General features: G+C 35.8%; 1 protein-coding gene across 5 annotated transcripts in view; it reads left to right on the top strand.

The window, feature by feature from the left end:
* The window catches only part of EXOC2 (exocyst complex component 2), a 272,371-nt gene that overhangs the window by 113,030 nt on the left and 144,873 nt on the right, over positions 1–14,468 (top strand). For 4 of the 5 annotated variants that reach the window (XM_053672552.1, XM_037142694.2, XM_053672550.1 and 1 more), the window contains one exon: positions 10,809–10,889. The exons of the other annotated variant lie outside the window; for it this stretch is intronic. In XM_053672552.1, the coding sequence (XP_053528527.1) occupies positions 10,809–10,889 (81 nt within the window). The remainder of the gene's footprint in view (positions 1–10,808; positions 10,890–14,468) is intronic. 5 annotated transcript variants of the gene reach the window in all.

Below are 14,468 nucleotides of genomic sequence, written 5' to 3'. Positions count from 1 at the left end.
TACCTGTTTGGCTGAAGGGTTTGTTGTTGTCAGACTTCCATATAGTTTGATTTTCTGTAGTTTGGCTGCATTTATTGTTGCTATAACTTTGTTGTTTTTAGATTTGGTTGTGCGAGAAGGCAAAGTGTTTCCACCTAGGCCTCCATCTTGGCAGAAGTCCTCTCACAATCTCTCTTGATTTTTATTAATCTTAGTTCAGTTGTGGTTGAGACTGCCAATGTTGTAGGGGGGTTATTTTTGCTAGCATGGGTTTTGTTGTCTGATAATACTGCTTTGTTTACCAATACCTGTACCACAGCATAAAACACAAGATGGGAGTTGTGACTACCAGTAAACCTGCCAGAGGGGAGAACACACCAACAAAGGAACCACCAACAGGTAAAGCCCAAATACAACAAGACAGCCCACACAAATGGAAGAAAGGACAACCCTAGAGCATCCTGACAAGGAGATCAAAGAAACTACACCATTGAGTCCCACAAAACTCCGACCACAGAATTTCTTCCTACAAAGACAGCTGGCAAAGCAGAGCATCTGGAATCACAGAAACAAACAGAGTCACCTAAATGGTGAGACAAAGAAAGAACATGCAATTGAAAGTAATGAAAGATTCCCCAGTAAAACAGCTAAATGAAATGTAGGCAAGCAAACTATCAGATACAGACTTCAAAAGAATGATGATAAGGATGCTCAAGGAACTCACACACAACTACAAGGAACTGACTGGGAAGTAGGACAGTATGAAAAGGGAAATAGAAATTATAAATAAGAACCAGGAAGAAATCAAGAACAAAATTTCTGAAATAAAAATACACATGAAGGAAATACAAGCAAACTGGAGGAAGGAGAAGAATGAATTAGTGGTCTAGAAGATGAGGTAGGAAAAATTCCCAGGCAGAGCAGCGGCATGAAAAAAGACTAAAAATATATGAAGATAGTTTAAGGGAACTGCAAGACAACATGAAATGCAACAACATTTGAATCATAGGAATACCAGAAGGAGAAGAAGAGGAGCAGGAAATAGAAACCCTGTTTGAAAAAATAATGACAGAAAACTTTCTGAATCTGGAGAGGGAAAAAGCCATGCAAGTTCAGGAAGCACAGGGGGTCCCAATCAAGGTGAACCTAAAGAGGTCTGTTCCAAGACACATCATATTAAAATATCAAATTTTAAAGACAGAGAATGTTAAAGGCAGCAAGGAGACACAATAACATACAAGTGAACTCTGATAAGGCTAGAAGCTGATTTCTCAATGGGCACACTACAAGCCAGAGGCAATAGTAAGAAATATTCCAAGTAATGAAAAGCAAAGGACTGCAACAAAGACTGCTCTACCCAGCAGGGCTGTCATTAAAATGCAAAGCCAAATAAGGAGTTTCCCAAACAAAAGAAGGCTGAAAGAATACACCTCTACCAAACCAGCACTGCAAGATGTGCTAAATGGACTGCTTTAAGAAGAGGAAAAGAGTGAGAGAGGAACGCAGGTACAATGGGTGGAAGGGGAGAATAAGTACCTATCAGTAATAACCTTAAATGTAAATAGATTAAATTCTCCAATAAAAACACATAGAGTAGCTGGATGGGTAAGAAAACATGACTTGCATATTAGGCTATCTACAAGAGACCCACCTCAGAACAAAAGACCTATACAGACTAAAACCTAAGGGTTGGAAAAATATATTCCAAGTAAGTGCATAGGGAAAAAGCTGGTGTAGCAATACTTATATAAGACAAAATAGACTTCATAACAAAGGCTGTAAAAAGGTCACAGAAGGACACTTTATTATAATCAAGGAAAGAATCTGTCAAAATGACAAACATCATAAACACATATGCATTCAACATAAGAGCATCCAAATATATAAGGAAAAAAATGGAGAACTTCAAGAAAGATATAGACAACCATACAGTTATACTAAGGGATTTTAATACCCCACTGTCTACAATGGATAGATCTTCCAAACAAAATTTTATCAAGAGTATTGTGGCACTGAACAATGCCATAGATAAAATGGACTTAACTGATATATAGGTGACCTTTCATCCCCAAAAAGCAAAATACACATTCTTTTAAAATACGCATGGAACAGATTCAAAGATGGACTATGTGATAGGACATAAAAGTAACCGCAACAAATTCAAGAGAATTGAAATTATATCAGTCATTTTCTTGGACCACAAGGGCCTGAAAATAGAAACCAACCTGAAGGAAAATCTCAAAAACATTCAAATTCATGGATATTGAATAGCAATACCATTAAACAATAAATGGGTCAAGAATGAATTTAGGGAATGAACCAAAAAACTTCTGGTAACAAATGAGAATGAACTCATAATAACCCTAGAGAAAAATATAATCTTCCAAAACTCAATGAAGAAGCAGCAGAAAGCCCGAACAGACCAATAACAGCAGATGAAATTGAAGGAGTAATCAAGAAATTCCCCACACACAAAAGTGCTGAACTAGATGGTTTCACAAGAGAATTCTACAAAGCATTTAAGGAAGAGCTAACCCTGATCTTTCACAGACTATTCCAAAAAATCTAAAATGATAGAAGACTCCCAAACTCTTTTTATGAAGTCAGCATCATCCTAATTCCAAAACCAGATAACGACACAACAAAGAAAGAAAACTTAAGGCCAATATCACTGATGAACATAGATGCTAAAATCCTCAACAAAATATTGGCCAACCGCATCCAACAACACATTAAAAAGGTCATACACCATAACCAAATGGGATTTATCCCAGAGATGCAAGGATGGTTCAGTATTCGCAAATCAGTAAATGTAATACATCACATAAACAAAAGCAGAGACAAAAATCACATGATCTTATCAATAGGTGCAGAAAAAGCATTTGGTAAGGTACAGCACCCATTTATGATAAAAACACTCAGCAAAGTGGGAATAGAAGGAGCATTGTTCAACATAATAAAGGCCATATGTGAGAGACCTACAGCCAACATCATACTTAATGGGAAAAAACTAAAACCTTTCCCACTAAGGTTAGGAACAAGACAGGATGTCTGCTTTTACCACTTCTATTAAGCATATACTGAAACTTTTCTTTCCAATAGTGATCATTCAAGAAACGGAACTCCATACAAATGGGAAATGATGAATTAAAACTGTCGTCATTTGCAGATGACATAGAAAACCCTATAGACTCCAGCAAAAAACTGTTTGACCTAGTAAATGAATTTTGCAAAACAGCAGGATACAATGTCAAGATTCAGAAATTGAAGGCATTTTTGTACACCTGCAATGAAATAGCAGCAACAGAAATCAGGAAAAAATATCCCATTTGCTATGGCAATGGTAAAAATAAAGTACCTAGGAATAAACCTCACTACAGAGATAAATCACCTGTATTCAGAAAACTACAGAACACTGAAGAAAGAGATTAAGGAAGACACAAATAAATGGAAGCATAGGCCATGTTTATGGACTGGAGAAATTAACATCATCAGAATGTCCATACTACCCAAAGGAATTTGTAGATTCAAAACAATCCCTATTAAAATACCAATGACATATTCAGAGATATAGAACAGATCATAAATTTATATGGAACCATAAATGGTCCTCAGTAACTGCAGCAATTTTGAGAAAGAAAAACAAATTAGGAGGGATCACAGTACCTGATATCAAATTGTATTACAAGGCCACAGTAATCAAAACAGTCTGGCACTGGCATAAGAATAGACACACAAATCAATGGAACAGAATGGAGAATCCAGAAATAAACCCATGGAGATGGTCAATTAATATTCAACAAAGGGGACAGCAACATAAAATGGAGTAAAAAAAGCCTCTTCAACAAATGGTGTTGTGAGAGTTGGACAGTTACATGCAGAAAAATGAAACAATCACCAACTTACATCATACACAGAAATAAATTCAAGGTGGGTAAAAGACTTAAATATAAGTTGTGACACCATAAAAGTCCTTCAGGAGAACATAGGTTGGAAAATCTCAGATATTCCATGCAGCCATATTTTCACCGTTATGTTCCCTAGAGCAAGGAATATAAAGGAAAGAATAAACAAATGGGAGTACATCAAAATAAAAAGCTTCTGCACAGCTAATGAAAGTAGAAGCAAAATGAAAAGGCAACAAAATGCATGGGAAAATATATTTGACAGTGGTACCTGGGACAAGGGTTTGGTTTCCAAAATACATAACTCACATGACTCTACTACTGGAAGACAAACAATCCAATTAAATGGGCAAACGACCTAAACAGACACTTTTCTAAGGAGGACATAGAGAGGGTCCAGAGATATGTAAAAGGATGCTCAGCATCACAAGCCATCAGAGAGATGTAAATTAAAACCACAATGAGATAGTACTTAACAATGGTGAGAATGGCCATTGTAAACAAATCAACAAACAATAAGGTCTCATGAGATTTTGGAGAAAAAGGAACGTTAGTACACTGTTGAGGAGGAGGATGCAGACTCGTGTAGCCATTGTGGAAAACAGTATGTAATTTGCTCAGAAATCAAAAAATGGAACTACTTTTGACTTGGTAATTCCATTGCTGGAATTATACCCTAAGAATCCTGGAACACCAATTCCAAAGAACCTAATGGACCCATTGTTCATAGCAGCAATATTTGCAGTACAAGTGCTACAAGCAACTTATGTATTCATCAGTAAATGAGTGGATGAAAAACTGTGGCATATTTATACAATACAATACCATGCAGTGGAAAGAAAGAAGGATTTTCCTACCCTTTGGGACAGCATGGGTAGAACTGGAATGCATTATGGTAAATGAAATAGGCCAGGCAGTGAAAGACAAATACCATACAGTCTCACCCTTACATGCAACCTAATCAAAAGAAATAAGGAAGCAAAATATAACCAGAGACATTGAAATAAAGGACAAACTGAGAATAACCAGAGGGGGGAGTGGGAGGGGAAAGAAGGTGGATGACCATCACAGAACATGTATAAAGTATCCACGGATAAAGCCAGAGGGGGGTATCATTGAGGGTGGAAAGTTGGGGGATGGATCCGGGGCGGGAGAGAGTGGTGGGAGGAAAATGGAAACAATTGTACTTGAAGAACAATAACAATAGTAATAAACAATTTCATAAGTTTTTCTGGCATAACTAATCTGCCTGTGCTAATCTCAGTGTGTTTAGTATAGTTTTTTCATTACTATATCCTAAAAAAATAGTCCCAGCATCATACTTCACTTTTCCATGGCTGTCACTCTGCCATACCCTACCACTCCCTGGAAGTCTTGATGAGCCATGGTTTTTTTCCAGCTCATGCTCAGAGCAGTCCTCCCTGGACATTCTGGTATTTGTGGAGCTTGTTTATAACATTAGATGATTCAGATTCCGGCCAGTGGTGTCCACGGTGTTGTGAATGAGACGAACAAATTCACACAGACTGCAGAAGTCCGGTGGAGAAAAGGGACAGCATGGAGAGAGCACTGGGACCCTTGTCTGGACAGGCTTTTTTTGCTTTCTGGGAGCATTACATCAATGAAGGTTCTCATTCATTATGCTTAGGTTTGCTTTAGGTGATTACCTTTTAAGGATAACGAAGAAAAGGATGGTGCTGATTGCTTCTTTTGGGTAACAAAAGGATGTAGCAAATGCAAGGGAAAAAGGGGTTGAACTGTTTACACTTCATCCTCAAGAGGTTTAGCACAGACTTTAGGAAGTTACTTCAAAGATATGCATTAAATATTTGCTGCCTTAACTTAGGGTGAGGGGGTCTTTGTAGAAGCAAGCCTCAAAGCCGTCTTATAATGCAGGTCTGGTTCCCAGTCGGCTCAGAAAGCCAATCTGAGGGGTCTGGCTCCTGTGTGCCGCCTTGTCCCTGTCTTTTTCTGAACCAGGGCTCAGGTGCATTCGCCATTGCCATGGCCACCAGTTTCCTATAATTAGAAGCCTTTCTACTTCCTCAGTGCTACTGATTTTTACCTTTGTTTCAGTGACCAGTCCCTGACTGTTCCTTAGACTTGTCACCTGTACTGTCATTTGTTTTTAGTGGCAAGTCCAGCATTATTACTACTCTTTGAGGACAGCTATGGGCCAACTGTGTGAATTATTTCTTTTTACAATATACTAAAAAATTCCAGAATAAAGAGGCCAAAGCAAAGTAACTAAACACATGTTGTTCAATACATGGTTGGTCTTCCCTTCCTTGTTACTTTTATTGCTGCTACTCCAGGCGATGTGAGCCTTATTGAGTTTTTTGGCACATTCTGTTGTTACTATCTTTTGGGTTGGCCAATAAGTCATTTAGTTTTAGGTTTTTTTCCTGTAAAATAAAATACACTTTTTTCATTTTCACCAATAACTATTGATTTGGATATTTTGAGTATGCCGGCTATTTCCCACTTGGCTTTTAGTGGGTAGAGGCCAGAACAGTTACTAAACATCTTCCAATGCATAAGTCAGCCTCACAGCAAAGAACTGTTCGGCCAAAATGTAATTAGTACCAAGGAACTTTGCAAACCACTTTGGACATATTTGATCAGTTACAACACTTTCTTCATACACTGTGCTTATCTATTTTTGCATTTCAGTTGCATTTTTACCTTTCTTGAGATAATAAAGCATACCAGTTACGTATCTTTTTTTATTTTCAATATTAAAATGGCTGTACAAATATTCACTAATTTTGATAATTTTTTTAATGCATACTGATAATGACAGCTTTCATAATGCAGTGTAACAAAATTGTTTCCATTGAAGTTAAAGACAACTAAGCAGTACTAGAGTCATTGTATGGAAAAAACTAAACAAACTTTTTGGCCAATTCAATATTGATGTATGAAGATAATGTAAGCAGATATGGTTATATAAAATCCATTTATCTAAGCGAGACTCCTTTTTCCCTATTATTCCTCTATGTAGTAGTTGCAATTATGTTATTTATTTTTTCCAATATAACTGAGGTGGAAAGGATCCACAGATTACTTAAACAATTTAAGTATGTTTGATATTTATATATTAATTTATATGTGTTTAGCCACTCATAAAAAAAATTGGCAGAATAAGAGGTAGAAATGAAGTGTTTGAAAAGCTCTTTTTAAATTTAAATTATTAATACATTTTGCCCTAACCTTTCTTAGTTTTTTTTATTAGTGAGTATTATGCTCACAGTTTTGCACATGGGCCAAATTAGGCCTTAGCCTATCCTTGTACAGGCCCAGGAACTAAATATGGCTGTTTTTCAAGAGCTGTTTTTAGAAAAAGAAAAAATGAGAGAAGAAAAACATTGTATGGAGGCCCTATACAATGACCTACATTGTAGACTTCAGTGACCTACAAAGCCTTAAATATTTACTGTCTGGTTCTTTGTATAAACAGTTTGTCAGTCTCTGACCTAGTTTGAATATTGTCACATCACATAGGCTAGCAATGATATAGTGGTTAGAGTGTATCTTCGGTGTATCTTCACTGAATCCTGATAGATACTGCTCCCCACACACATCATTTCTTAATGCCTCATTTAATAATGGCTTATATAAATGCAAGGACAAAAAATAATATTTTTATTGAAATTTGCATATTTGATGCCTACATTTTACTAGAGAGTTTAAAAAGTTGAGTCATTTCAGTGAATAGTTAGGCAGTCTTTCTGTAACTCTGAATTTTTTAAGTAGAACTTTTGTATACTTAATTTTTTGTTTCCAAGATATAAGTTTATAGTGTACCATTACTTCACATTTCAATAGATTAGAAACAATGACAAACCTTTGATCATGAACCAAAGTGCTTATTGAATTATACTATTTTTTCAATGTATTTATTTTTATTTATTTTTTTAAATTTTATTATTGATTATGCTGTTACAGTTGTTCTATTCCCCCTTTCATTCCCCTCCACCCTACCCCCCCATCCCCACCTTACCCCCCCTTTAGTTTATGACCATGTGTCTCAAGTCCTTTAGATTCTATATTTCCCATGCTATTCTTGCCCCCCCCATCTATTTTCTATCTACTGTCTATGCTACTTATTTTCTGTACAGAAAATAGGTACTGAATTATACTATTTAAAAATGTTTTCAGAGACAATGAAAGTTCAGGTGAACCAGACACTGGTTATTTGGTTTAATTTTCTGGTAACTAGGATTGCATTTATCAGTTCCCTATGTCTCTTGGTCCTCATACTTGGCTGACAGCTTGACACTTGTTCTCCTGTAGTGATGATGAAGCAGGAAGCTGCTTTATCAGCAAAAAAGAGCTTAAACTGAGTTCAGGGAGCCAGGCTCACCTCCTCTTGACCTGTTGCTAAGTAATGGGTTTTGTTAGCAATTGAAAATGTGGAAGCATGATTTCCTTTAATGCTATTTTCACTTAGAAAAGTAACATTTGAAGCAGGGCTACTGTAAGGTGTCTTAATGCCACAGACAAAACAGCATGTGTCTGCTTAGTAAAATGCCATGAGTGTTAAGTGTTTTTTTACAACCGAGACTTTCAGATAGTCACAGCAACATTTAAATAAATAGAGTGAGCAGATTTGCTTGTGTCAAATGTGGAAGTCTTTCTTGTTCTGCTTTTTAATATTTGGGCATTTTTATGTCCTTCAAGATAGAGACTTTTTTCCATTTAACATGTGCAAGTTACGTTTAGGCATTGATATTTGCAAACATTTTGTTACAATTATCACGTGATCCAAATTTGAAACATTAAAGAAATAACTTTTTTTAAAAAATTTCGGAGTCAACCAAGGCAACTAATAATATAATGGCTGATTTTCCCCCAAATTTATTTTTCAGTGAATGTGTTTATTCAGCAGAGAAGCAGTTTATTTTGGAATTTTGAACAAAATGAGAGGTTGCTTTACCAAAAGAAGTATATTAAAAAACAAGATCAGGATTAGAAAGTAATTAAAAGAAGCAGAGAAATAGATGTATGACACATTGAGAATATTTTTTACATTGCACTTAAGCACTGAATTTGATCCAGAATTTTCTAACCAATGATTCAAGGGAAACAAATTGTAATTTATTAAATAAATACACTTTTTTTTCCTTAGATTTTTCTTTCCTCAGAAATCTGCCACCTGTGGCTGGCGGTGTTGGGACAGAACCAGTGAGTTCCTTTCAGGAAAAAGTTTGGTGCTCTATTTGAATGAGAATAGCTATCATAAGAGTAATATTAATTTCAGCACATTGACTATGAAGTCTGTGGAGTTACACATCTTGCATTTAAGTTTTTGCAAGAGCAAATTATGTAAAAGAATAAAATTCTGAGTGTTCTAGCAGCTACTATTTTTGAGACAGTCCTTTTATTTGCAGCTCAATGTAGTTCCCAAGTGACATAATACATCTATTATTTTCATTTTACAGGTACGGAAACAGACTTAGACAATTGATGCTGCTTACCCATGCAGTGTGGACAGTATGGGGTGAAGTTTCCTGTTATGGGATCAGATTGCTTAAGTTTAGATTTTGGGATTAGCTTTGTTACTTTGGTCAATTTATTTAATTGCACTGAGCTATGATGGGTTTGCCATTTGTGAAAAAGAAATAATATTACAACATACATTATTGGCCTCTTACAAGAGCAATATGCTTTAGAAACTTGCAGTGTTTAACTTATGGTCATGACTTAATTAATGTTTGGCTTGCTATTTTTGTTATTTTTTATTATATTGCAAATTTGAATTTGAAAGTATGTTTGGTCATTTTGTTTTGCAAATTTTCTAAGTGCTTCACCTAAGCTTGATTCACTCTATTTAATTCACTCTTGATTCCTCTTTGCTAATTAGGACGATTTTAAAATATAAACTCTTAGTCCTGGATGAATATCTCAGTTGGTTAGAGCATTGTCCTGATATGCTAAGGTTGTGGGTTGAATTCCCTGTCAGGACACAGACAAGAGTCAACCAGTGAATGCATTAATAAGCAGAACAACGAATAGATGTGTCTCTCTCTTTCTCCCACTCTCCCTTCCTCTTTTTCTCTAAAATCAATAAATACAATTTTATTTTATTTTTTTTAAAGATTTTATTTATCTTTAGAGGGGAAGGAGAAAGGGAGAGAAACATCAATGTATGGTTGCCTCTAGTGTGTTCTCTGCTGGGAACTGGCCTGCAACTCAGGCATGTGCCCTGACTGGGAATTGAACCTCGATCCTCTGATTCGCAGACCTGCGCTCAATCCACTGAGCTACACCAGTCAGGGCTTAAAATCAATAAATAAAGATTAAAAAATAATAGAATGTAAATCATTGATTTTCTAACAATCTTTATAATAATTATGTAGACATGTATCAGTAGTAGCAAAAAACTCTCCAGTGTAATTTGTATATCCACAAATGGATCTATGTGTTGGTCTATGTTATTAGCTATTTCTTGGGAACTTCCAATGAAGTAATTATAGAATGGATAGAATGTGAATAGTACGGACCTTACCAAGTCTGAAATTAAATATTTTTAGTTGGATAGATTTCAAATTGTAGTTGTTTGTATTTTGCAGATGGTGAACTGAGAAATAAGTATGACTTTTCTGTGGCCAAATATCAAAGATATTATGTACTTGAATCTCACCTTTCTTTTGTAATTCAACTCTTTTTACAACTTAACATTGAGGATCATGTGATTATGGGTATAATGTACTAATTTAATAGTGTGATGCTATGAATAATTTAGACTGGTGTTTGCTGGTTACTTTCCTGAGTTTATGAAGAGGTTTTGTACATTTATGCTTCTTTTCAGCAGTGAAAATAATATGACCATTTTGAAAAGCTGTTTAAAAACATCATTTTTATGTGATTTATTCCCACCCATTTCAGTAGCCTAAATTTTAACTTGACATTTTATTCTAGCCATCCATCAAAAGCTAGAAGCAGATGGAACGGAAAAAGTAGAAGGCTCCATGACCCAAAAACTGGAGAATGTTCTGAACCGTGAGTTTCATTCTACTACCCAAAACTATTTATGGACCTTATAATAAGCTTTGACATAGTTATTGGATCTGGTTTCACAGAACAAGGTAGTAAGTTGCACTTTAGTATTTATTTTTAAATAGTAATGCTTTAATGAACATAAAGAGGAATAAAAACATTGAAAATGGCCCGGGCTGGTGTGGCTTAGTGGATTGAGCGCTAGTCTGTGAACCAAAGCATCATGGGTTGGATTCCCAGTCAGGGCACATGCCTGGGTTGCAGGCCAGGTCCCCAGCAGGAAGTACATGAGAGGCAGCCACACACTGATGTTTCTCTCCCTCTCTTTCTCTCTCCCTTCTCCCTCTAAAAATAAATAAATAAAATCTTTGAAAAAAAATTGATCTTTATTTTAGTATCTCTGGTTGTATTTTGCTTACTTGTTTGTTTTGATTAGGTCAACTGACAGTAACCAGAGAGAAGGAGGGAGAGGGATAATAGGGGATAATGGTGGGGGGGCATTAAGGAACATGTATGAAGGACTCATGGACAAAGCCTTTTGATTTGGACATGGGAGATGGGAATGGTGGGGCAGGGAGGCATACTGGAGTGAAAATGGAGGCAATTGTACTTGAACAACAATAAAAAAAGAATGTAAAAAAGAAACAAAGAGGTGGCCTTACAGGAAAAAAAACATTGAAAATGAATGTCCTGGGTTTTCTTTTGTTGTTGTTTTGTATTTTATTTATGAGAAATCATAATTTTAAAACAAGCCAATATACTTCTTAACAAATAAAATTTGCCATTTTAAAAGAGACTAGTATATAAATGGCGTCACTAAAGACAGAAAAGCACTGAGACAGTAGCCAAGATTTTTGTTGACCAAAAACCTGAAAAAGCATCTTCAAATATCTACCAGTGTTAACACAAATTATATAAACTACTAAACTAACAGATGTTTAAATATCACTTACTTATACCTGGCTTTTTTTCCAAAACAAATTTAAGGCAGCTGCCTATTTAGGAGTGTTTCTAACTCTGAAACATTTTTTTTTTAATGTAGGCCAAGAGAAACTCACATATGCAAAATTTCAGAATCTATCCTCCTCTCCTTATATAGCGGCTCCCAGGCACTTACAATGCTGATTTGGAAGAAACCCATCAGATGAACCACTTCTTACTATAATATTATTGGCTGGCTTAAATGTAAGTCATCCTTTTTAACACATATGGTAAACATTTGACAAGGAGCAGTAAAGCCCAAAGGAATCTCCTTGTCTTTTAAAATAAGTATGGCATATGATTTTCTCACATTATGGTTAAGAATAACTGAAAAATTTAAGAACTATCACATCGGATCTTTAGCATTTCTTTGAATGCAGGACTGTGATGTTAAGTTAGTTTTTGCACTTCTGGCTTATTTTCATGAACAGAGTTTATTGAGCTTTTTCGTAAATATTTGTTGATAAATATAGGGTTCTCTGATATTTTCTAGAATTGACTTTGTGGTATAAATTCATAAGGGAAATCATTTTACTTCTATTCCTTTATAACCACAGACCTTTTCTAAAATGTGTCATACCGACTTTCTACTGAAGTTTGCTTTTTTGAATAAAGTTATGCATAACATAAAGCACAGGTGGCAAACACAAGGTCCATGGGCTGAACCTGGCCCTCCACCTTGTTTTGTCTGGCCCAGCACCTTGTTTCTACTTGGTGGCAGGGATAAGCTCCCTGCACCTAGTTAAGGAGTAGTTACATTTATACAGTCCTAAAGTTACATTTGGCTCTTTGAAGGCAACTGCAAGGCTGATATAGCCCCCAGAGAAAATGAGTATCATACCCCTGACATAAATGGTTGTTTCTTTATGAGACTCCTTCAAGACTTTCTGGTCTAACTTTTTCCTTATATTTCGTTGTAACAATCCCTTTTTTCAAGAAATAGTTTTATCAAGTAAATGTTGATATTTACTACCTTATAATATGGTTTTGCAAATTCAGTTTGAGCAACATTCATTGAAGACTCATTGTTTGGAAGTATCCTGCTCAGCCCAGTGTAGGGTAGGCAGCTGAAAGAGATGTGGCTCCAGCACTGCAGGCATGGCCTCTGCCCAGACAAGTGTGTCAGGATTACCTTACACTTCAAAAACTGTGTCACATGGGAAATTGTATTTCTTTTGAGAAGGAAGGAAGGATTGTTTAATATAATTGTAGTGTAGTTTGCTTAGATTATTATTGATGTTTTAATTATGTACAAATTTATATTTATTTATATTCATTTTTCTTGAGCTATTTTATTTTTTAATTTTTTTAAAGATCTTTATTTTTTAGAGAGAAGGGAAAGGGGGCAGAAAGAGAGGGAGAGAAACATCAATGTGCGAGAGAAACAATGAACAGTTGCTTCTCACGTGCCCCCAACAGGGGACCTGATCTGCAACCCAGGCATGTGCCCTGACTTGGAATCAAACTAGTGTGACTTTTTGGTTTGCTGGCTAGCCCTCAGCCCTCTGAGTCACACCAGCCAGGGATCTTGAGTCATTTTAAATGAAAGTTTAAAAAAGTTGGGCAACCTTTCTTACTATAAATTAAATTTTTAAATATATATTTTATTTATTTTTAGAGAGAGGGGAAGGGAAGGAGAAAGAGAGGGAGAGAAACATCACTGTGTGGTTTCTTCTCACATTCTCCCTACTGGGGACCTGGCTCACAACCCAGACATATGTCCTGACTAGGAATTGAACCCATGACCTTTTGCTTCACAGGCCCGTGCTCAATCCAGCCAGGGCTTATAAATTAAAATTTTATGGATATTCAGAATTTATCAGTATTTAAGCCTTTCATTGAAATTCTTTTATTTTCACTGATGTATTTCTCAGATTTACTTTTTAACTTAATAATTTCTCCCTGATTTCAAGCCAGTGATGAAATGATATTTATATCAAATTCACATATCCAACTCTACTTTCTTACCTATTCCAAGAGTATAGAACAGTGTTGTGCAATAGAACTTTTGCAATGATGGAAATGTGGCTAGTGTTGTTGAGGAATTGAATTTTTAATTTTTATTAATTTTAGTTAATATAATTGGAATAGCCCCATGTGGCTAGTAGCTACCTTATTAGACAATGTGGGTATGAACAATACAGTATATGTATTATTTGTAGTAGCAGTTGTGTGGTAATAACTAAAATATTCATAGTGTTCAATAAGTGTCAGAAACATTCTATATATAAAATGTTTGTCCAGCAAAAGTCCAGCCATTGTTAATTTAATGAGAACGGTTTGCAGGACATTAATGTAACCTGGCAGCCAAAGAAAGTGTACTGGAATATACATGCATAAACAATGATGACTAGTCAGTGAGGGGAGTAGTTGCCATTGATTGACCATGTGTACCATGTGTCTGTCGCATTCAAAATGACTGAGCAAGTAGAGTAATGAATCTTCATCAAATTTTGGATTAAGCTTGAATGTTCCTCCACAGAAACTATTCGGTTGATTCACAAGGCCACAGCTCTGGGCAACTGGTGATTGGCATCTTCATCATGACAGTGCACTTACTCATGCATCACCTCTCATGCAGAGTTTTTTGTCAAAACATCA

The sequence above is a fragment of the Artibeus jamaicensis genome, unplaced genomic scaffold (genome assembly GCF_021234435.1).
Source record: "Artibeus jamaicensis isolate MK-2021 breed Jamaican fruit bat unplaced genomic scaffold, CSHL_Jam_final contig_769, whole genome shotgun sequence".
Taxonomy (NCBI): domain Eukaryota; kingdom Metazoa; phylum Chordata; class Mammalia; order Chiroptera; family Phyllostomidae; genus Artibeus; species Artibeus jamaicensis.
This window is presented reverse-complemented; position numbering and strand designations above follow the sequence as displayed.